General features: G+C 33.5%; 1 protein-coding gene across 50 annotated transcripts in view; it reads right to left on the bottom strand.

Annotated features, from left to right (window-relative positions):
* LOC145277786 (uncharacterized) overlaps nt 1-23,365 on the bottom strand; it is a 212,418-nt gene that overhangs the window by 138,251 nt on the left and 50,802 nt on the right. For 49 of the 50 annotated variants that reach the window (XM_080129551.1, XM_080129552.1, XM_080129553.1 and 46 more), the window contains exons 5-8: nt 20,380-20,429; nt 10,604-10,678; nt 8,220-8,258; nt 4,532-4,570 (exon numbers count right to left, since the gene is read on the bottom strand). In XM_080129551.1, the coding sequence (XP_079985677.1) occupies nt 4,532-4,570; nt 8,220-8,258; nt 10,604-10,678; nt 20,380-20,429 (203 nt within the window). The remainder of the gene's footprint in view (nt 1-4,531; nt 4,571-8,219; nt 8,259-10,603; nt 10,679-20,379; nt 20,430-23,365) is intronic. The other variant, XM_080129579.1, reaches the window with a different exon arrangement.

The raw sequence follows: 23,365 nt of genomic DNA, 5'->3' as shown, positions 1-23,365 counted from the left end.
AAACAGCAAAGAAGCGTTAAGTAATTTTTAATCTTATTCTTAGTTATTATAGCATGTATTGAGGATTGAACTTTGAAGCAAGTTTAGTGGAAAACTGTTCATAAGAGACAAGGTAAGCAGAACAAACAACAATATTGAGAAATCCAATAATCTTCAATTAAATATATATTTACTAACATGCGTTTAACTAAGATAGTATGGATGATGACATATTCTTTAAATTTTTGAGGTAAATATCCTTTTCATAAATAAATCAAGCTGTGTTTTTGCCTGGAAGTCGGTAAATTATGAGATGGCCATAGCGGTAATCACACAGAATTAGTTATCAAACATTTAGTTACCGGTAGTTAGTGGTAACTGATATTTTGCCCTTGATATTATTAATTAATTTATTTATTTATTTATTTTTGTTATGCAAAAGAATCCAAACCAACAAATCAGCTTAAGAATCCCAAACAACAAACCAGTTTCAATTAATGCACATCTATATACGTAATAGCAAGAATAAAGGTAAACGCACACACATACACAATGCCACGCTGCCAAATACTCAAATATGTACAGTTTTGTACTATGAACATTTTTATGACTGAAAAAGCTTTTATATTGTTTTACTTGGATTAAAAATGTTTTGTAAGTAAATTTTGTTTTACTCGATTTCTCTTTTACAAAACTCTTTTTTGTTTTAGATAGCACTTGTTACCTGGTGACTCTTCTATTATTTCAATGTTTCATGTAATTTAATTTTATTCTGCATGTCTTTTCCATATAAATAAAATTCGTTTTTTTCCTTCGCTAAAATAATAATTTAACTTTAAAACCTATTTTAAATGATATTTCCACATTTCCTAGTAATAATTACATGGCATATTACAAGTGTTAACTGCATAATAAGATTTCCACTGTTCTTGTTAGTAATAATTAAAATGTCATATCATAGTCAGGGAACTTAAAATGAAAATAGAAAAAAGAACAATTGAAGTAAAGAAATATGTAGCGGCCGACACTCACTACATCACAGGCAAAAGCTAATTCTCTTGACTCGAGATTTGAAATTCATTTTCTCCCTGGCTTGTCCAATCACAAGCCAGGTCTCAATCATATGACAGAGTTTATAAAAGGCGAAATCTGAAACTCTTTGATCCTGACCTTGTCGGGCAGCAGACATTAGCTGAACATGAGTACTACAAGCTAACAATGGCTCTTTTCAAACTCCCATTTGTTCTCACATGCGGTACCCAAATGAACATTCTTTATCATGCTAAAGAACATACACCAACACACACAAACACACACACACACACACACACACACACACACACACACACACACACACACACATGACAACACGTAAACACACTGAAGACTTTGCCCTTTCTTTCTCCTTTAATCGGCTTCCGTCGTCCCATCTACTACTAGCTATAAACACGTGTGGACTTAGCTGTTCTCTCCTCAACAAGCCGGCAATATATTAATTCTATCTTGTAGCACTTTGAAGACCATAAACGACCAACTTCTCTCTGACTCTCTCTCTTCTGATCTTGAGCATGTGGTACAATGGGGAAAAAGTGGCTGGTTACTTTTAATGCATCTAAAACCAAACTTCTATCCTTACATCATCAAAGCTCTGCTGCCCAGCTGCCATCAATCAAAATGAATGGCTCTCGTCTTGGGGAGGCTTCATGTTTTGACAAGCTTCTGTGCTTGACCTTTACTCCCGATCTGAAATGGAACGTATATCAAATTCATTGCAAAAGTCGCTGAAAAAATGGTGGGATCCTTCTACCGCTCCAGTAGATATATCACTCTTGATGCAATTCTCTACCTATATAAAAGCCAGGTTCATACAACGATGGAGTACTGTTGCCACATCTGGGCAGGAGCTGCTAGAAGCAGCTTATACTGTCTTGACAGAGTTCAAAATAGACTTCGTAGCTTAGTGGGGGATGCTCTTTTCTCTTCCTTGCAACCTCTTTCCCACAGAAGAGACGTAGTGAGCCTGTCCCTGCTTCATCGTTACTTTCATGGCAGGTGCTCATCTGAACTTCAATCTATGGTCCCCCCTCGCCAGACTTTCCCAAAAAACACTCGTCTAGCCAGAACCACAATCAACAATTTCCCATACTCTTTATCTGTGTCTACACCTAAACGTAGATTCCATGAACAGGGTTTCTTTCTTAGAACTGCTCGCCTGTGGAACTCTATTCCGTTTGCCTGCTTTCCAGCTGACTACAATCTGATTGTCTTCAAGTCCAACATGAACAAGTTCTTGTTGAACCATCCCCCTAAGTAATTCAAGTTATAAAATTCCACTAATGTTTACTACGCTAAAATCAATGACAAATGTATATCCATTAACCCTTATCCTCCAGTGGCCTCTGGGCCTTGATAAGTGGTAAAGAAAAAGAATACTTCAACCTACTAACGCTATAAGGAAAATGACAAATAAAGTTGTTTATTAATATAGAATGAAACTCCATTTCGTTTTCTCATCTCTATAAATATACGTTTTAACAATTTTTCTTCACTGTCAAGAACATTGAAAAAAGAAAACATTTCATTGAATCAATGAAAAAGGAAACTTTCTGATAATACAGAATAAATGCTGATACAAGTGCACTTCAGTTAATCTTCAGTATTTTTTGTTTTCATTTTCGGTAATGAAAAAGAGAAGACAAGTCAAAATGTAATGATTTTTCAAACCAAAATTTTATCATAATTCAAAACAAGTTCAGTAATAACTAAGGAATCGATTACTTATGAAACACTTTTTTAATTGAACTTATTTAAATTTTTAAAATTTACTATTAGGTTGAGAAGAAAGTTCTTATGGAATTTTTAATTTGGATGTCAAATGATGTATTTTCAAATAAGTTTTCGTTATAATACCTTTAATTTTTATATCATTTTAAAGAGCGTTTTTCGCTCTATCTAACCGTTTAAATTACAATCGTTTTAAGAAATATCATCTTTTCAGAACGATAAATGCAAAATGGAAAAAAGAAACTTCACACAATGTTCTTATTTCAATTCAAGCTAGGCCGAAAAGTCACTCTTGAACGCACAGCACAATGGTGTTATAAGAAACTTCGTGGTGGTGACGAGAGTTTTGAAGATGATGAGTGTAATGGTCGCCCATCGGATGTTGACAACGATCAATTAAGAGCCTTAGTCGAAGTCAATCCATGCACTACTGTTCGAGAACTTGCTTCTAAATTAGACATAATGCATATGACAATTTTCAACCACTTAAGAGAGATTGGAAAGACAAAAAAAACTTGATAAGTGGGTGCCTCACGAATTGAATGACAATGAAAAGAAACGCCGTTATGAAGTGTCATCTTCCCTTCTTTTACACAACAAGAACGATCCATTTCTCGACCAAGTTGTTACGTACAATGAAAAGTGGGTTCTTTACGACAACTGATGATGCTCAGCTCAGTGGTTAGATGCTGACAAAGTGCCACAGCACTTCCCAAAGCCAGAGTTGCACCAGAAGAAGGTCATGCTGACTGTTTGTTGATCTGCAACCGGTCTCATCCATTATAGTTTTTTAATGCAGGCGAAACCATTACAGCGAAGAAGTATTGTCAACAAATGGATGAAATGCATTAGAAACTTCGACAACACCCAGCATTAGTCAACAAGAAAGGCCCAATTCTCTTCCATGACAATGCCCGACTGCATGTTGCTAAACCGACCCTGCAGAAGTTGAAGGAATTTGGCTATGAAACTCTGCCTCATCTACCATACTCTCCAGATCTCTCACCTACTGACTACCACTTTTTCAAGCATCTCAACAATTTCTGCATGAGAAATGCTTCAAACACCTAAGCGATATCGGAAACGCCTTCAGCAACTTCATCGCCACCAGAACGCAAGATTTTTACATTACTGGCATAAATACACTTGTTTTGCATTGGGAAAAGTGTGTTGATTCTAATGGTGCTTATTTTGATCAATAAATTTTTGTTTGCGCCAAGATATGTTCATCTGAATTTAAAAGTTAAAAACTGCAAGAACTTTCTTGTCAACCTGATATATGAGCAACCATATTTTAAATTATTATTTAAACATTCTCTATTACAAAATAATTAATTTTATTAATGAATTATTCTTTAACAAATAGTTTTTTAAATGTACAAATGAACTATAACATTATGAAATAGATGGAATGTATTTTTTACATAATTTTCTTAAAGAAAATATAATTGTTTAGATGTGTAATACAACAGTCAAAATATTTTAAAACGTTTTTTTCAAATAACTTTATTTGCAAAAGTAAAATTTTTGTTATCATTATTTTTTTTTTTTGGAAAAGAATTACATTATCTAAGAAAATAAAACCGAAGTCTTAAAAGTCTAAAATTAAATTTTTGATTTTCTCGGTTAGCTAAAGTGCACTTGTTTTATATTGAACAACATAAATGGCATTATCTATTAACATTTTCTCCAACTTAATTTCCAAATTAATTGCTAGTAATAATTAAAATCGTACAAGAAATAAATATTTAAATAAAGCAAAATGTACCTTCTGAACATTTTCCCTTCATGTTATTTCCAGAAATAACTAAAAAGAAGAAAAAATAATTAAGGAATTTCAATGTAAAACTTTTTTAAAAATCTTTCGAGTGTGAAACAGATTTGTATTCAACTAATTGAAGAGGATTTTTCCTGTTAACTTAGAATAAATAACGTAATTGCAGAATAGAATAGTTCAATTATCAATTAGAACATATTTTATTAAAGATTTCCCCAATTCTTGATTGCAATAATGAAAATGGCATATGACAGCCAAGAAAATTAAAATGAAAAAAAAATTTAAAGCAGCAAAGAAATATACATTTTAACAATTTTTCATTCACTAGTATGCCTAAGAATATTAGGCAGGAAAACATCTGAGTTAGTTAATTTAAAAACTTTAAAAAATCTTTAGTGGAATATCTAAATTCTTTATTAAATCAATTATGAAAGAATTTATATTAGATAATCTAAAGAAAATGTCTTTAGGTTGAATAACATAAATGACATGTAAAAATAAGTCATTTAGTTACAAGTTAAATTTAATGACAACGTCCCATTGTAACTTTATTAATCATGAAGGAAAAGACAAGTGTTAGTAATTAAGAGATTACATATTCATGTGTCTTAACAGAGAAAGTGTATGTTAGAAGTCCAAGAGTCCAAAAAAAGACAAAGAACATATAGTCATGAGTCTATAAGTTTGTATGAGAAAAAATTTATTATAAGTATGTAAAAGAAGAATGTTATAATCGTATTTATGCAGGTACTTTGTCAGACTGGCAGAATTCGTATTATTATGATGATGTAAGTCGAAGTGTCGCCATCTTTGTAACTTAAATCTACGTATTGATACTAATAGCCAGAGGTGAAAAACAGATTTCATTTGTGCGCTAATAAGGAGTTTAATGGTCATTCTGAGTTACTTAGCATAATCGAATAACTGATTGAGGCCCTTCTTTAAGTAACATTCTCTTTAGGCTGAATAGCATACGTGACAATAAATCATTTAGTCACAAGTTAGATTTAATGACAACGTCTCATTGTAACATTTTATATTAACTTTATTGATCATGAAGGAAAATACAAGTGTAAGGAATTAATGGAGAAAGTGTACGTTAGAAGTCTAAAGTTAAATGTCCAAATGTCAAGACAAAGAATATATTGTTATGAGTCTATAAGTCTGGGTGAGAAAAATTGTATCATAAGTCTGTAAGAGAAGAATGTTATAATCGTGTTTGTGCAACTAGTTTGTGAGACTGGCAGAATTCGTATTATTATTATTGGCTCACAAGGAGCTTTCACACAGGTCATAAAGGATCTCTCCTTGAAAACAACCTGTGGTGTTCTCTGGAAGCTGGGTGACAACAAGTCCCGCCAGTTTTCCAGTACTCTCCACCTCTTCTTATATCATTTGTAAATGAATTTGCATTATCGCAACAGCCGCTTACCATTGATTTTTTGCTAGCAGCGGCCATTGGTTTCCACTGGAATTTGAGTGGCAATAAGCCTCCCCAAGGTCCCAGTTCTCTTTACACTTGTCCAGCGGAGGTTTGGTCGGTGCTTTCTCCATGGTCTTTCCATCCTCCTTGACCCTTCTCAACTATTTGGCATCATTCTGCTTTTTTTTGGTGGGGAAGCGGTGATTTGGTAATGGGAGGGGATGGGGGAGGAGATAGAGAACATATAGATATGCATATTCAGTGTTCTTCATTCCATATAACACTTCTTTATGTTTTGGCTCTGCAGTAGCGCGTCTAGCCCGTGCATGTGGCTCATGTGTATTAGTCTCTGCATTCAAGGGTTTTCCTTAATATTTCAGCTGTTTTCATTATTGTTATTCATTGTATCTTTCCAGCCATTCCTCTGATTCCAATTTCTCCCATTCTTTCTCAAAGTTTTTCAGAATTGTTCCTAGTGCTCCTACTATTATAGGTACTATCTTGATTTTTTTTATCATCCATATCCCTTTCAGCTCTCTGGCTAGCTCTGTTTATTTACTTTGTTTCTCCTTTTCTTTGATATTTATCCTGTGGTCAGCTGGAACAGTAAAGTCTATGATTTGGCAGGACTTTTCTTTCTGGTTAATTATTATGACATCCAGTCTTCTTGCTTGGATGGGTTTATCCGTTTGTATGTCCATCTACCATAGGATTTTGTAATTCTCACTTTCAATTACTGTTGCTGGCTTATGCTTGTACCATTTGTCTATCTGTTAAAGGTGTGAAGTTTTTTGCACAATTCCCAGTGTACTGCCCTTCCTACTTGGTCATGCCTGTTCTTGTATTCCTTTTGAGCTAATTTGCTGCATTCACTTACTATATGGTTTATCATCTTGTCTTTTTGTCCACAGAGTCTGCATTTATTGTTTTCTTGTGTTTTATCGATCTTTGCTTTGATGTGGTTGGTTCTTATCGAGTTATCTTGTGCTGCCATTATTAGGGATTCAGTTTCTCAGTTGACATGTCCTTTTCGTATCCATATCCAGGTGTTTTCATTATACTCATCTTTTATTATTCCTGTGAATCTTGCGTGTACTTGTTTCTCTTCCCATTTTTCTTTTCTTGTTTTATCCGTTTGTCTCTCTGTTTTATGTTTTATTGATTTTTTCCGTGTATCTCACTGCCATAATTATACTTTCAGTGTTTTGCATTATGCATTTTTCTAGTTCTTTTTTTTGTGTCATTCACACAGTCTTTTATGCAAACCAGTTCTCTCCTGCCATCTTTCCTTTTCACGTAGAGTCGATCAACATCATCCTTTGGGTGTAGTGCGTTGTGCATGGTCAAAAGTTTCCTGGTTTTCTGATCGAGCTGTCTCAGTTTTTCTTTTGTCCACCCTATGAATGGTACAGAGTATCTTACTAGTGATACTGCGTATGTATTTATACTTTTTATTAGATTTCTGCTATATAATTTCGTTTCCAGGAGTTTTCTTGTTCTTCTGAGGTATTCCTTTCCAATTCTCTCTTTCATTTCTGTTGCTTTGATGGTGTCTGCTTCCAGAATTTCCAAGTATTTATAGTCGTTTTGTTCCCCTAGTGCCCTCATCTCTGTTTGGTTGGGTAGTTCCATGCCTTCTGTCGTCTCCAATTTTTCCTTTCTTATAACTAGTAGTGCGCACTTTTTCATTCAAAACTCCATTTGGATATTATTATTACTATGTAAGTCCACATAGTGAATTGTTGCCATCTTTGTAATTTAAATCTACATATTGATGCTAATAGCCAGAGACTAAAGGCTGATTTTATTTGTGCATCAATGAGAAGTTTGGCATCTGTTCTGAATAAACTGGATGAGTTAGGTGATTAATCCTTTCATTGAATAACTGATTGAAATTGTGACGTTTCCTTAAATAATATTCTCAAACAAGTGCTTGTCTTGCAAGATAGATTGTTTCTGATTGGTTAAATCCCAATATGTGGAACCAATCAAAATTAAGTATTTGCTCCAATCAGTATCAAACATTCCAGTCAGCAAATATTGAATGATTTTAGACATCATTATTCTGTTGTTGTTGTTGTTGTTGTTGTTGTGGTTGTCGTTGTTGTTAATGCTGTTACATACTCATCATTCAATTATGTATTAAAAGGTATTTTTAATAGCATTTCCACATGTTTTGTGAGTAATAATTGAAATGAAATATCAAGAAAATTAAAATGGATAAAAAAACAACCAAACAGGAAAGAAAAACCATACCTTGTTGAACTGTCTCTTTATTGTTATTTCTGGAATTATCTGAAAGTAACAATTTAATTTAAGATCTTTTTAAATCTTTAAAGGAAAATTTAAATTTTTATTTAAGCAAATTAAGAGAAAAAGGGGAAAAATTCTGTAATCTAGAAGAATAACAGCAGAAATGACTCATCATATGACTACCCATTTTCAATGAAATTTCAAGACAGTGCTCCAATGGTATCATTAATGTAACAAAACTTCATAGCAACCTTAATAAATAGTTTTGTAATCCAAATATATATTTTTCCACATTTGAGTTCTCATTCATTTCCATTGACTTACACTTCTTGCATACAAATTATCTTTTCTCAAGCTATCAGTAATTCTACTTCACTTTTCATGTGCACAACATTTACAGAAACTATATAAAACTGAATAGCACCGACTTCCTTTTCAAAAAATGAGCAGGGGAACTTTTCATCCACTGATCAGTATTTTGGCCTTGATAACATTCACTTTCGGACATTTGCTTTACATATAGCATTTATCCACGATTTAACAAATGAAGAATACAAAGATGGGAATTATTTTGTTTGGAATTGATATATATTGTTTATAACACAAGTCTTATTATTTTTAGATACTCCTGGTATCACTGGTTAGACAACAAAATATATAAAAAAAATTTTAAAGCGCATTTCTACATACCATAATATTCGCTGCTAACTAAATTCTGTTACGTAAATCATGTAACACTCTCTCTCTCTCTCTCTCTCTCTCTCTCTCTCTCTCTCTCTCTCTCTCTCTCAGATATGGGCCATTGAAAGCTGTCTATTTAGCATTTGATAAACTTGAGATCTTCTGGAAATCTATTCTCAGAGACAAATGTCCAAAAAGTTCATCCTCCATAAAACATCCAGGATAAATACTTGTATTAATGATAATAAAAGGATAAATAATGGTATTATTGGACGCATAATTAACATGATCAAACCATTCTTATAGAATAGAAACATCCAGGTTGTCCTTGATGGTTGTATATCTGAATAACATGACATAAGTGCAGGTGTGACACAGGGTCAATCTTTGGACAATCATTATTCCTAATATTCATAAATGACTTCCCTGACAAAATTGTCTCTTGAGATGGGTATATTTGCTGATGACACTATGCTCTATAACAGAATCGAGGGGAAAACAAATGAATACATATCTAAGGAAATGGCTAAAACTCTAGAGGAATACTTTCAGTCTGTAGTGGAATGGGGTCAAAACTGGATGGTAACATTCAATGCCACCAAGACTAAGTTTATTTCCTTTAACAATTACAAGAAACCCTCTCAACCACTGATTGCCATGGCTAATGATACACTACCTGAAAGTATTTCCCTCATGCTCTTAAGATTAACATTCACAAATAACATGAATTAGAATAAATACATTGAGGTAATTGCCAAGGTTACTTCAAGGAAAGTGGACTCCCTCTACTGTGCTAGAAGATTACTTACACCTGATAGTATCCTGTATCTCTACAAAACTACTATTCACCCATGCATGGAATATTGTTGTCATATCTGGGATAGTGCATCTGTTACAAATCTCTTGCTCCTAGATAAGGTTAAGAAATGTTACCAACCTAATAGGTCCCTCACTGTCGGCCAAGCTCCAGCTTCTATCCCATTTCCGAAATGTGACATCACTGTGCCTGTTTTACAAGTATTTTAATAGTAAGTGCTTGGACAAACTTAAAGCACTAGTTGTCTCTTGACGTATACACCTCCGACAAATCTGACAAGCAGCAAAATCCTACCCCTACACTGTAAAGATCTCTAGATGCTGAAAAGCCTTCTACTCAAATAGCTTCTTCCCTCGAAGAGTTAGACTTTGGAATTCCCTCTCAGGCTCCAGCTTTTCTGACTGTATTGACATGCAGAAGTTTGAATGTAATATGAACAGACATTCCCTACATACTTTGGTTTCTGATTGGGTGGTAGCAGAACGTGAATTAATTCGATTCGTCAGTTCCTAGCAGCATCGTTTAGAAATAGAACCGCCCGACTGTGTGGGATCATACCCCATTATGAATCAAAAATATTGCAACAGTATTCCTGCAAATCTGGTCCCAAATAGTACCCGCTTACGACTTAGTGGCACTGTGCCTTGTTTGGGGTGAAAAACAGTAAAAAAAAAAAATGACTGCACCTAGAGAACTATTTCATAAACTTTCATTTAAAAGTATACTAGCCTGGGTGCCCAGCGTTGCCCAGGTGTTTGGAGGTGTGTGTTGAGCAAAAAAATAAAAAAATTTCAGAGGAACGTGCATAGAAACAGAGTTTATTTATGAGTAAGCATCAAAACATTATAAGTAAGCATCAAAACATTTATGTAGAAAATGAAGAACATACCTTTTATGTAGAGCCAAATGCTGAGGGGAATTAAAGCTACCAACAGTGTGACAACTATCTTTAAGAAATTGTTTTCTGTAATTAAAGCAGAATTAAAATCGCATGAATGTATGCATATGATGTTGATTACATTTCTTCACACACAATAACTTATTATAAACATAATTTTTTTAGATTAATAACAGATTCTTTTAAAAGAATTATCTTGCTATTAAACATTATTTTAAAAAATAAATCTGTCTTACAAACTATTAATACTGTGTAATTTGTCACATATTTGTCTGTTGGCTTGTGAAAACGAAACACTTTTATTTATTTTATGTATCTGCATAAAATTTTATGCATCTATTGTCAGTATTTACTCCGATATTGCTAAATACATAAGTAGAGTTAGGTAGTAAGTTTTGAATATATATATATATATATATATATATATATATATATATATATATATATATATATATATATATATGTATGTATATATATATATATGGCAATTAAGCTACACAGAATATAATTGCCATACATATTTTCAAAACTTTATGACATAATCATATTGACACAAGGGTTTTCATTAGATCACTGACATTAAACAATGATAAGCCTGGCCAGTACCAGATAGGTGACCATTTGAGAATACCAGACGCTCTATGTATTGCACCAGGATGTAGAAATTTCCAGGTTAGTATCTGGGGGCTCGTTTAAAATGTAAGAATAAAGAATATTCCAACGAGATGGAAAGATGAGAAAGGAACAAAGCAAGTTATATGTCCATCAATGTTTCCTGAGAACATGCATATAGAGAATATTAAAAACTATAATCATCTATAAAGGTGAAGTGAGCTGCTCGCCGGGCAAAACGACAAACAGCTCCTTAAAAATAATTTTTCATAAACATTAATAAAAAACAAATATTCAGAAAAATAAATTAAAATAAATAGTCAGACTTGGCTTGTTAAAAGAAGTGTAATTTTATTTACCCTTTTGTGTATCATACTGATGTGTTTTTTTTTTGTGTCCGTAGAAAAGAAAGAAATCTTTACTGACTGGGTAAATGTTCTCTTTTTTGGCGTAAAGTCGAAAAGAAAAGATGAATTAAATATTTTTCTTTGGGATAGCCGTTCGAGTGAAAAGTGGCGTGGAAAGGTAAGACGAATGTTTTCTTTTGGTTTCATTATGAGAACTAGCATAGCGCATGTTGCGCACATGTGACAGACACAGCAGTAGCGCGTGTTAACTCCTCAAGGATCAGCAAGCGAAAGAGGAAGAGAAGGGCACTCAAATTTGTCGCCACGGTTTTTTTTTGTCCTCTTTTTTAGAGCTCTCTGGAAGCGGTGACAATTCAAAAGTCTCTGTCAAATTTTAGTTCCGGGGTAGACGCTACAAAGGTTACTATTGAAACACAGAGCAATCACTTAATACCATTTCTAGACATACTTATAAAATCCAACAATAAACTATCCTTCAAAGTTTACTGCAAAACTACACACAAAAATTATTACATACATTTCTACTCGCACCATAATGACAAAATAAAAATAGTCATGATAATATATTTCTTCCATACATGCATTCAGAATTTGTACTCCACAATATTTGGATGAAGAATTCAAATACCTTACAAAACTTTGAAAACACTGCAATACCACACATATTTTATATTACATGCAAAGAAAAAAGCCACATGAATATTTTCCAGGATCAATAAGCAAAAATCATATGCACCAGACACTTCTCTCATAAACAGACATCTTCTTTTACCCACTTACAGGAATAATACAATAATTTGCAACACTCAACGCAAACTAGGAATTCCAATAATACAAAGCACATTACAAATTATAAAAGAAACACTAAAAAACAACAAAATATTTTCAAAACTCATATCTAATGCAGTATATGTATATACTGTACATACCATAATTTCCATCATATATACGTTGTGACATCCTTTTCACATGTATATTTTCAGATATTGTACCGGTATTTTATTTTCTCCAATTTAATCATCCCAGGGAAGTCTTGAAATAAGACAGAACGTTGATGAACATATAGCTTGGTTTGTTCCTTTTTTCCTTTTTCATCTCTCCATATATATATATATATATATATATATATATATATATATATATATATATATATATATATTAGACTACCCGTGACCCGTTGGGTCAGTATGTTATATTAGCCATGGAATTAATGCATGAGCATGACACTTGTGACGTAAAGAAAATAGTTTTTTGTGATATAACAGAAACATTTCTATGAAAGTATATTAAAATGAAAAAAGAATATAGATAGATTTCTATGAGTCGTTCTGTTTATAATTTTTTATTTAAAAAAAAAACAAAACTTACAGCCATTGAATTATAAGTGGTTTGCCATACTTATAGGTAAATGTGCACTGAACAGATACCATAATACTTAAAGTTAAATTCAAATTTTGATATATCTTAATTTAAACACAACAAAAAAACAATTGGGACTCTGAAAACGTACACAGTAAAACAATACATTTTATTGTTGTGTTGATTATTTATTTGTAACGCAAATAAAAAAAAAACATATTTTCGGGGTTATTTATTTATGTTGGTAGTGTAGAAGAAAATGTATGAATGTTTTTTAAGGAAGGTGTATTAAAAAATGGAAAATAAATTTTTTTAAAAATGAAGGCGGTGGGTAAATCACCGTTGTAAAATGCTCGTATGGTTGTCAATGGGTTAAAGTAGATTTATTTGTGAGAAAATTGGGTTAAAATAACTTAAGCGTAATACAGAAATGAACGATGTAAAAAAATGCAGAAAGTATTAACAATTGTTTATTTGGATAATTTAAACGTGAAAAAAAAACAATTGGGATGCTGAAAACGTACACAGTAAAACAATACATTTTATTGTCGCGTTGATTATTTGTTTATGTACGCATGCACAACTGGAAGTCGTAAACCGGATGTTGGGTTACAACACTCGTTACAAGGTCATTTGAATTTTATAATTATATATATATATATATATATATATATATATATATATATATATATATATATATATATATATATATATATTATGAATATACATTATGAATATACATTATGAATTTTGGAATATAAATTTTTGTCATTTATTCTCTATATTGTTCTGTAATTACATTAAGCTTCTTAAATAAGGACTGGTATATATTGTAAGAAAATATATTTCTACAGAAATATATATATATATATATATATATATATATATATATATATATATATATATATATATATATATATAGGCTGGGACATAAATATTGTTAAAAAATAAAACTCAAATTTATCCTTACAAAATGATTTATTACAAAACCGAATTCCAGAAAATGGTAACAAATACTGTAGGAACATAAGTATTTTTCAAAATGTTTCAAAATGTTTAAGTTTTCACTACACTAAGAAGTCTTTTGGGGAAATTATCTATGGCAGCATGCACAACATCTTACAGTATTTTCTACCAGCATTTGTTCAACTTTATCTGAAAGCTTCAATTTTTTGTACGAGAAGTAAAGCAGGGTTCACTCTCCAGGTTTGATCACAAAGAATAATCAAGGGCGTTAAGATCAAGCGATGAGGATGTCCATTCTTCTATGCTGATTCAGCTCGGACAGTTTTCTCCTCATCACTGCTGTGTTACATGAGCAGTGTGGCTTGTCGCACCACCTTGTTGGAGAGTCCAAACTACATCATCGTACACAGAATTACACCAGGATCAGTAAACCTTCAAGAATGACCTCAATGTAATGTTCGTTGTTAATCTTGACCCCTTGAGAGAGAAAACAAGTGGAAATTTCGATCTCTCAGAAGTGGCTATCCAGATCATCATTGATGATGGTTTCTGCGTTCTGAAAATCTTTCTTGCATTATCAGGTATTTCCTCATGACGGAAAATTCCTTGTGAAGGAAATTGGTGATGCAGGTTGACTTTGACTTTTTATATCCAGTGAAATCAAAAGCTCGGTGTTGATTCTGGGCTGAGTTTGTTGAGATGTTCGATAGTCGTGGTTCAGGGCAGAATGTTATCTCTTCACCTGCTGCTGCCTGTGTTCAAGGATAACGTGGGTTTTTTCATCATCTTCTCTGCCAACCATTTTGCTTATGCCTAAGTATTACATCAGGGTTACCACTTGTTGAGAGGCGTGAAGATGCCAATCGATCATACAACTAATAAACCAGACAAAGGTGAAGATGTAACGACAATAGCAAACAAGGGTGACAAACACAGATATTCAATTTAATTTACAGCAATGAATTCAAACTCTACTGAAGCGAGAATGGGCATCTTATGAGGTTGAGATTCTTGGGTCCCTGGGGTAGAAACTGGTAGCTATATGTCAGTAGGCTCTGATATGGATAGTTAGACATCAATGGGCACTGGAGCAGGTAGCTGAATGTCAGTGTGCTACAGGAGCTGGTGGCTGGAAGCGTTGGAGCTGCAGAAGTGTGCTGGAGTCGCTGGAAGCAGCAGGAATAAGCTGGAGTCACTAGAAGCTGCAAGAGAAGGCTTAAGTCGCTGGAAGCTGCAGAAACTAGTGTAGCAGGCTGTAAGAGCGAGTGCCAAGAGACAGGCAGAGAGTAGAATGTGTATCACACACTAGTAGTTTGGCTCACGTAATTAGTTTGTTGAGTAACTTTGAAAAGGGATGTTTGGGTACTGTTGCTGCTGCTCTTGGTTCCCATGGCGACTGGGTCTGCTGACTTGACTCTCGTTAAGTCGAGATGGGAGTGCTTCCAGCCCCCGGGCCAAACTGAAGATTTGCTGTGAAAGCCGCTAGCTCTATGGAGAGCTCTTCGTGCTACAGGCTCCAAGGCCAATGATGGTTGTACTTAACAACGAATGACTATAATTAATTTCACACCATATTATTTACAGTTAATAGTTCATTTATTTTTTGTTTATATATATATGTATATATATATATATATATATATATATATATATATACTAGCTGTACCCTGCCACACCATATTATTTACAGTTAATAGTTCATTTATTTTTTGTTTATATATATATATATATATATATATATATATATATATATATATATATATATATATATATATATACTAGCTGTACCCTGCCACGCATTGCTGTGGCTCAAATTGGCACAATGGAAAAAGTTCCAAAGTGAGAAAATGCATGTTTCTTATAGGTTTAATTCTCCATTTCATATGGGTACACAGTTTTTGTTGTTCCGTTTTCTTAGTTGATATAGATTTTCTGGTTTGATGACTCTTCAACACATAACATAAATTGTCCATATGAAAAAACAGTCAGTGTGTAACTGTAAGCCACACAATTGTAAAGATTGTTCCCTGAACTTTGTTGATGGTTATTGCAAATGACAATAAAATTGGAAAGTGCAATTTCCTAAAGTGTAATGATGTATCCGGTGGAATCATAGGAATGCATGGAATGAAGATATATTCATCTGTGAAAGGTTCTGTTAAGATTCTTGTTTCTATGATATTGTTTGTTAATTTTTTTACTGCAAGACATGTGCCATTGCAAAGCTTGGATTGGTTTATATTTCACATGATAATTAGTACGTCAATTTTCAATTGCAGTACATGCAGTGGCATCCCTGGCAAATATAGCTGTTTGATAATTAACCACTTTATCTGCTTCCACAACAGTATCGATGGATTTGTATTTGACTACCTCACTTGGAATTTTACGTTGAATAATATCATTAAGTTCATGGGCGTCTTTGTATTGAGCTGCAAGAATAGCTCATTCACTCAGTCAAGTGGAATTCGTAAAATTAATTTGAATATCTGAAAAAACTTTAACCAACTCTTCCTTTGATGTAAATAAAATTACAGAAGTTAAGAGTCAAAGAATTTCGCCCTTAAATCGAATCAGCTGGCACTTTTCCGTACCTAATTTCCCACAAGTGATGCAAAAATTTCTGTGCGGATCGAACAGTCTGCAACTGGATATGCATATTTTGAATTAAGTTTAATGTCTTCACATGGCCAAAAAAGTAGAGTATTTGATTCAAGCATTTATTTCATCTGCTGGTGTTGATTGAGGAATTACAGGTAACATTTGTCTGAAATCTCCTGCAAGCAATATTACTGCATTCTCAAATGGTTTGACATTGCCACGCAAATCTTGCAAGTATCGACAAAGAGCCTTAACTGATTTTTTGCGTACCATTGTGCATTCACTTAAAATAACAAGAAAATAGAAAAATTAGCATAACTTTCAAAATATTTATTTAAATTCCACAAAAATCAGGGAAATAAGGCACTTTGTTATGTACTTCAACTGTACCAAATTCACTTCTCTGCGTTTCATAGCAATTTCAAGATTAAAAAAATACTGAATTGCATTAAAGCGATACACAGGGTTTATATGTATATATATATATATATATATATATATATATATATATATATATATATATATATATACATATATATATATATTTATATATATATATATATTTATATATATATTTATATATATTTATATATATATTTATATATATATATATATATATATATATATATATATATATATATATATATTTATATATATATATTTATATATATATATTGTTACGACCCGGAATGTCTAGGGGTAAAAGTCGTAACACAAAATATAAAAAAAATTATTTAAAAGAAATTAGTTTTCCCGGGTTTTTAGATACGGGAGGGATATATCCATTTTCTCGAAAGACATTTATAAACACAAGACAGAAAAAAACACATCCAAGTAACAATACCGAGGCCAATGGAAAAATTAACACAACTTTATTTACATATATAAAAATATATTGTAACGAAAGTAAAAGAGAATGTGTAACTGGATGAACAAACAAACTTGAAATAGATTTGAGAGAGAATTTCCGCGCAAAAGAAATAAATAGTTCACATCCTGTCATCTGCTTTTAACTCTAAAATGGAAGGACATCCTTTTTGTGTTTTTGTTTTTGTTATTGTTTTCATATATGAGAGAGAGAGATATAGAGAGAGAAAAATAAACAATCGACTCACTCAGCATCGGGTTTTAAATATTTCTGTCACATTTCTTTCTTTTGAAACAATTTCATTCCTTCGTCCATGGGATACATCGTCATTCCTCATTATCGCCTTTTTTTCGTTTTCTCTGTCGTCAAAATATATTGTTCATTTCTTCGCCGTCGTTAGCACTACAAACGTCATCACCATCGCCAACACTGTCGCTTTCCTGACCTTCCTCCTCGGCTGCTATGTCGTCACTGCCTCGCCACCCTGCGCCGCTCCTTTCCCTCTCTCTAATGGTATACCTTTCTCTCTCTCTTTGGCGTCCCCTCTCTCACTGTATGTACCTGCATCTCTCTCGCGTCACTCGCTCAATAATATGCGAGGCGGATGCCTGCGGCTTTCCCTCTCTCTAGTTTCATATCTTCTCTCTCCCCCTCTCTCTTTCTTTACAGTTTATAGGCGTCCCTTCGCTGTATTTTCGTATGTTCTCTCTCTCTCTCTTTTTCCATTTCCGGATGTTTACAAATTCACTGAGAGCAGACGACAATATAAAGTGCGCTAAAACAGAATTTTCTCTCTCGACCTTTTTTTTTTATAATATTAAAAGTAATTATTGTCTTAAATTATATATTTTTTCCACATATTTGTAACAATATATATATATAAATGAGACAATGAGTGGAAAATTAAGCTACAAAAACTATATATTGGTATTGTTATATTGGTAGAGATGCTGGTTGATATTGGTTGATAAATTAAGAAATAATCATAACGGAATAAGAAATAGGTGTTTTTATCTCTTAGAGAACGCCTACGGTGAATGGTGAATTTAAATTCAAATATAAATATGAAAGCATGCACCACCCCCCTCGCCTTCGGCGAGCGTGAATTTAAATTCAGTAAAAAAATAAATAAATAATAATAACAAATAAATAAATAAACGCACTAGCGTTCGAGGCGTACACACACACCCCTCCCTCCCTCCCTCCCTCCCTCCCTCCCTCTGAAAATGCAATGCGCGAGAGAGCCCACTGTCAGTGAAGCTGATGAAAAGGGAAAGGGAGAGAAAGAAAAAGTGAAATCGACGCGGACGAATAAAGAAAGCAGTTTTTGAACTGAGCGTTTTGTCAACGGTGAAAAACGATAGTGTTCATATAAAAAAAATTGAGAGGCAAGAAAAATAAAAAAAGAAAAGAAGAGAATAAGGAGAGCAGTGAACATTGTCAAATAGACCGGACTTTTTGTTTACGTTTGAGCGAATAATGAATCAAAAAAAAAAAAAAAAAAAAAAAAAACTCACTATTATTTTTCCCGGGTTTTTATGTGAATGCTAGATTATTTTTCCCGGGTTTTTATGTGAATGCAAGAATGCCCAAAGCGCAGCGTAAACAGATTTCCCTGAAATAAACAGGAGTTGAATTCTTTCGGCCGAGAATGGACATCATGGAAAGTTCACGGCGAAGATATTAAAGATGAATAAGAAGAGGGTTGCAACGAACAAAGATATCGTCATGTCGACGGACGTCCCCATCCAAGAAGAAACCAAAGAGGAAAAATCTTGTGAATGATGAACTTTGCGGAGACATTATGAAACACGAAAGTCCAATTGGATAAAGTTAAGTGACTATTATGATTTCCCCATCCCGATATGCCCGCTCCTTGCCCTTGGCCGAACTGTCATACCATAATACATTTTCTCTTATATTATTATTTTTTGCTTGTCACCTTGTTTTCTTTTCTTTCTTTTATTTTTCTTTTTTATCATCAGACCTCATCCCAACCTATTGCGGTGTGATATTAAATTTAAGGATGTTGAATAAAATTTGTGTTTTAAGATTCTAGCGTTGTGTCATTCTTGCTTTGAGTTTGAATCGTTCGGAACAAAATGTGCTAATGAGAACCTCAGACAACGTGTCAAATAGGTCACAAATCGTGGCCAACACTTTACTTGTCATTATTTTATTTTTATTTTTATATTTTGTTACGGATAACGTAGGGTGAAGCGCTGACCTAGAGTCATAAGATTCTTACCAGGGGACATCCACCCCGACTCAGCTTCATACCGGTCCGTAACAGTATATATAGAATGATTAATTTATTGCATAAGGGTATACATACATTTAGTTTGGGGATAATGGGAACTCTTTATACCAAAGTATTTCGAAGCCTAATGCTTCTCATCAGAAGAGTAGAGAAGATGCTAGGTAACATAATGAGGATGTGACGTCTAGCGAGGGATTCATCAGGAAATAAATAAATAAATAAAATTATTGATGTTGTTTGGGGGAACTATATTGGACTCTAAGATAAAGAAGGAACATATTATATAAAGTGTAATGTAAAAAGGTATATAGGGTGTCTATCATAGTCTTAAAGAATGTGGGTAGTTTATGTGTTTAAACTCAAGGGGAAGTTATAGGATAGGTTGGATGGTGGTTCTATTTTATCCATATGTAAGATGTGTAGTATCTATGCAGGGGGTTTACGCTAAAAGGTATTTTATCAACAGAAGTAACCGAGATCACAACAGCACTTAGAGATGGTGTGTGGTTTCAGGCCTAATATTATGATGATGGATTAGCATATACACCCTCGCTTTAATTCATCATCATAATCATGTTATCTTTGCAGTTTACTGATGTCCAGGGTTAACGTACACTCTATGCTATTTTTGTAAAACTCACTAATATAGAATTGACATCATCATTAGATTTCCTGCAAAATTTAAGACAACGACAAAAATTTGAAAACAAACAAATCTCTCAGTGGAACTTACCAGAAGACTTGTCACATACAATTGGTTCTCTATTTGACTGTACAAAATATCTGGAAAATAATAGAATTAAATAAATTATTGTCAACTAGCAGGACCTGTGGAAATTCCACAGGGGACTCATTCATATGTAATATATTGATGTTCGCATTCTGTTCAGCGTAAATGGAGATGCTCTGATATTATTGTAGCTCTTTTGTTAAAACGGCAAAAGTATTTATCTAAACTACCAGGGACGCCTGGCGTAGCCTGATCGTAAAATACACTTAAATATGATATTTTAATTCTTGCAGATTTCGTATATATTATTCTATAGATTTTTATATATTATGAAGCTGCGATTTAAAAAATAAAATAATATATCAATATGACTTGGGTGCATCAGCTTGAATCAAAACCAAAACTTATAAATATATATATATATATATATATATATATATATATATATATATATATATATATATAGTTATCCACATACAGTACTGTTTTGCTGTTTCACAGCTCATCAGTGCGGCTAGACAGTTACCTGTCTAGCTGCAAAAAAGGATGGAAACAAAATAAGCAAGCAGGGAAGTTCCTAGAGGAGCTGAACCAGCAGTACATAGACAAAGATGCTTCACTCCAAATGGCTCAAGAGTGGGAGACTTCCATTTGATGAGGAAAGACTTATTGTAGCCGGGAAAGATCAGGGCTTACTTACAAATGGATTTAAAAAAATGGCTGGCCTACAAACAAATGGCCAGTGTAGGTTTTGCCACTCAGCAATTGAAAGCGCAAGCCATCTAATGTCTGCATGCCCAATCTTATTGGCAGATGGCCATTATACTGCTCGTCACAGCAAAATATGCAAGTACCTCAATTGGAAGATCTGTGGAGAGATGCAACTTGATAGATCACCGAACATTTGGGAACATGAACCACTACCAATAACATCAAACAGAAATGTGGCCGTGTTCTATGACAAAGACATACAGGCAGGCAGATACATAAAAGACAAGGCCATCAAACCAGATATTGTTATATGGAACAAGCCTGAAAGATCTGCACTCATTGTCGATGTCACAGTCCCAAATGATTTCGGCCTTGCCAGAGCTGAACGGGAAAAGATAACAAAATATCAGGACCTAAATATGATCTAAAAACGACATGGTCTCTGAAAGAAATAAACATTATACCGGTTGTGATAGGAGCAACTGACTTAATAAAAAAGAATCTTCATGAATACTTAGAAGCAATCCCTGGAAGACCAAGCTGTAATGAAATACAGATAGCAGCCATAAAGGGAACAGTGTCTATTCTTAAAAGAGCCCTCGGATATAAATTTAAATCATAACAGAATCAAGTGTTAGCTTCAGGAAGGAGCCCCTTGATCTCTTAAAACTTACTGAAGTAAAATACAAAAAAAAGTAACTACCTCAAGCCAGGATTGAAACCCGACCGCCTGTACAACAGTCAAGGTTCCTAATCATTACGCTAATCGGCGGCTGCTGTGCGAGTCATAAATAAACAATGTTTTGACATTGTCCGAAATACCTAAGCTTGATTTGTTTACACAAAGAGCATCGCTTTATACGCTAATGGCAATTCGTGTATCACTTCTCAATATGCTCAACTCAAGATGAGGAGCATTATAGTCATCCACATACAGTACTGTTTCGCTGTTTCACAGCTCATCAGTGCGGCTAGACAAGCAACTACCTCAAGCCAGGATTGAAACCTGACCGCCTGTACGACAGTCAAGGTTCCTAACCTTTATGCTAATCGGCGGCTGCTGTGCGAGTCATGAATAAACAATGTTTTGACATAACTTGAGTTCCTTCAGCCATAATCAAAACCGAAACCAAAACTTATGAAGAATTCTTGATAAAATTATTTTAAAAAAATAGATTACTGGAGTGCCATCAGCAATAATCAAAACCGAATACAAAACTTATGAAAGATTTTTTGATTAAATTATTTATTACAAGACATAGAAGTTCATAACAATTAAACGACTCTGATGTAAGTGTGACACAGAAAATAAATAAATACCGCACACCCGATCATATTAATATATAGATAAGCTGAACATCCTTCTGTATTATGTCTCAAGAATTTGTATGTTTGTATATGGGTATGCATTTTTACAAAGTGAAAACTATTCTTTGGAAATGCCAAATCTGTCAAGGAAAGGAGAACAGGATACTCATAAGTAATAATCAGTTCTAAGTGATTGTCCTCTGAAGGTCGATGGTTCAATCCTCAGTACAGGCAATACAAAGAATACAATTCCAAACTATTTTATTTCTACCAGGTCATGACTGACAGAACGAAAGCAAGCTGCTCCTTATTCAAAATTCCCTGAAGATTTCAGAGTTCAGTGAGATACACCTGAAGAAAGTCAGAGGTTACATTAGCTGAAACATTATGCGATTAACATCCGAGTAATCCAAATAATACAGGATTTTATTTTATTAGTATTCTTAGTCTATTTTTGATATTCTGTTAGATTTTATTCAAACATTTATATTTCTTTTAGTTTGTCTGTTCCAATTTGGTGAAAATTTTGAATGGACCTTTGTTATGATAAAATGCAGTGAACTGTGAATTATGGTATTTGCTTGATGCAGAGTTAGGGTTTAATAGGGATTAGTATTTAATGTGAAATTGAGTACAGATTTAACCATATTCAGGCATCAATTTGAAATAAATCACCCATTTAAAGTAAACAGGCTATAAGTTTTGCCCAGTTTTTAATGGGCTAAAAAGTGTAGTTTTTTATATTAATGGTTCACAACTTATCAAGGTCAAAAAAGTAATTTGAGGATAAAGGTTAAAGAGATTTTTAGTTGGATGATGAAACAATATTGTGAAAAGATGAAGAACTATGATTAAATCACAAGTAGATATCTATTGATGTTGGACTTGGAAACAACCATGTTGTAATCTGTAGGAAAAAATCCTGCAGTAATATGTTCCATAGGTGGGAAGATATTGGAAAGAAACTCTG

This window comes from Euprymna scolopes, chromosome 6 (genome assembly GCF_053919585.1).
Source record: "Euprymna scolopes isolate OS-2025 chromosome 6, ASM5391958v1, whole genome shotgun sequence".
In the NCBI taxonomy this organism is placed as follows: domain Eukaryota; kingdom Metazoa; phylum Mollusca; class Cephalopoda; order Sepiida; family Sepiolidae; genus Euprymna; species Euprymna scolopes.
The sequence above is the reverse complement of the archived record's forward strand: the minus strand, read 5'-3'. Positions and strand labels throughout refer to the sequence as shown.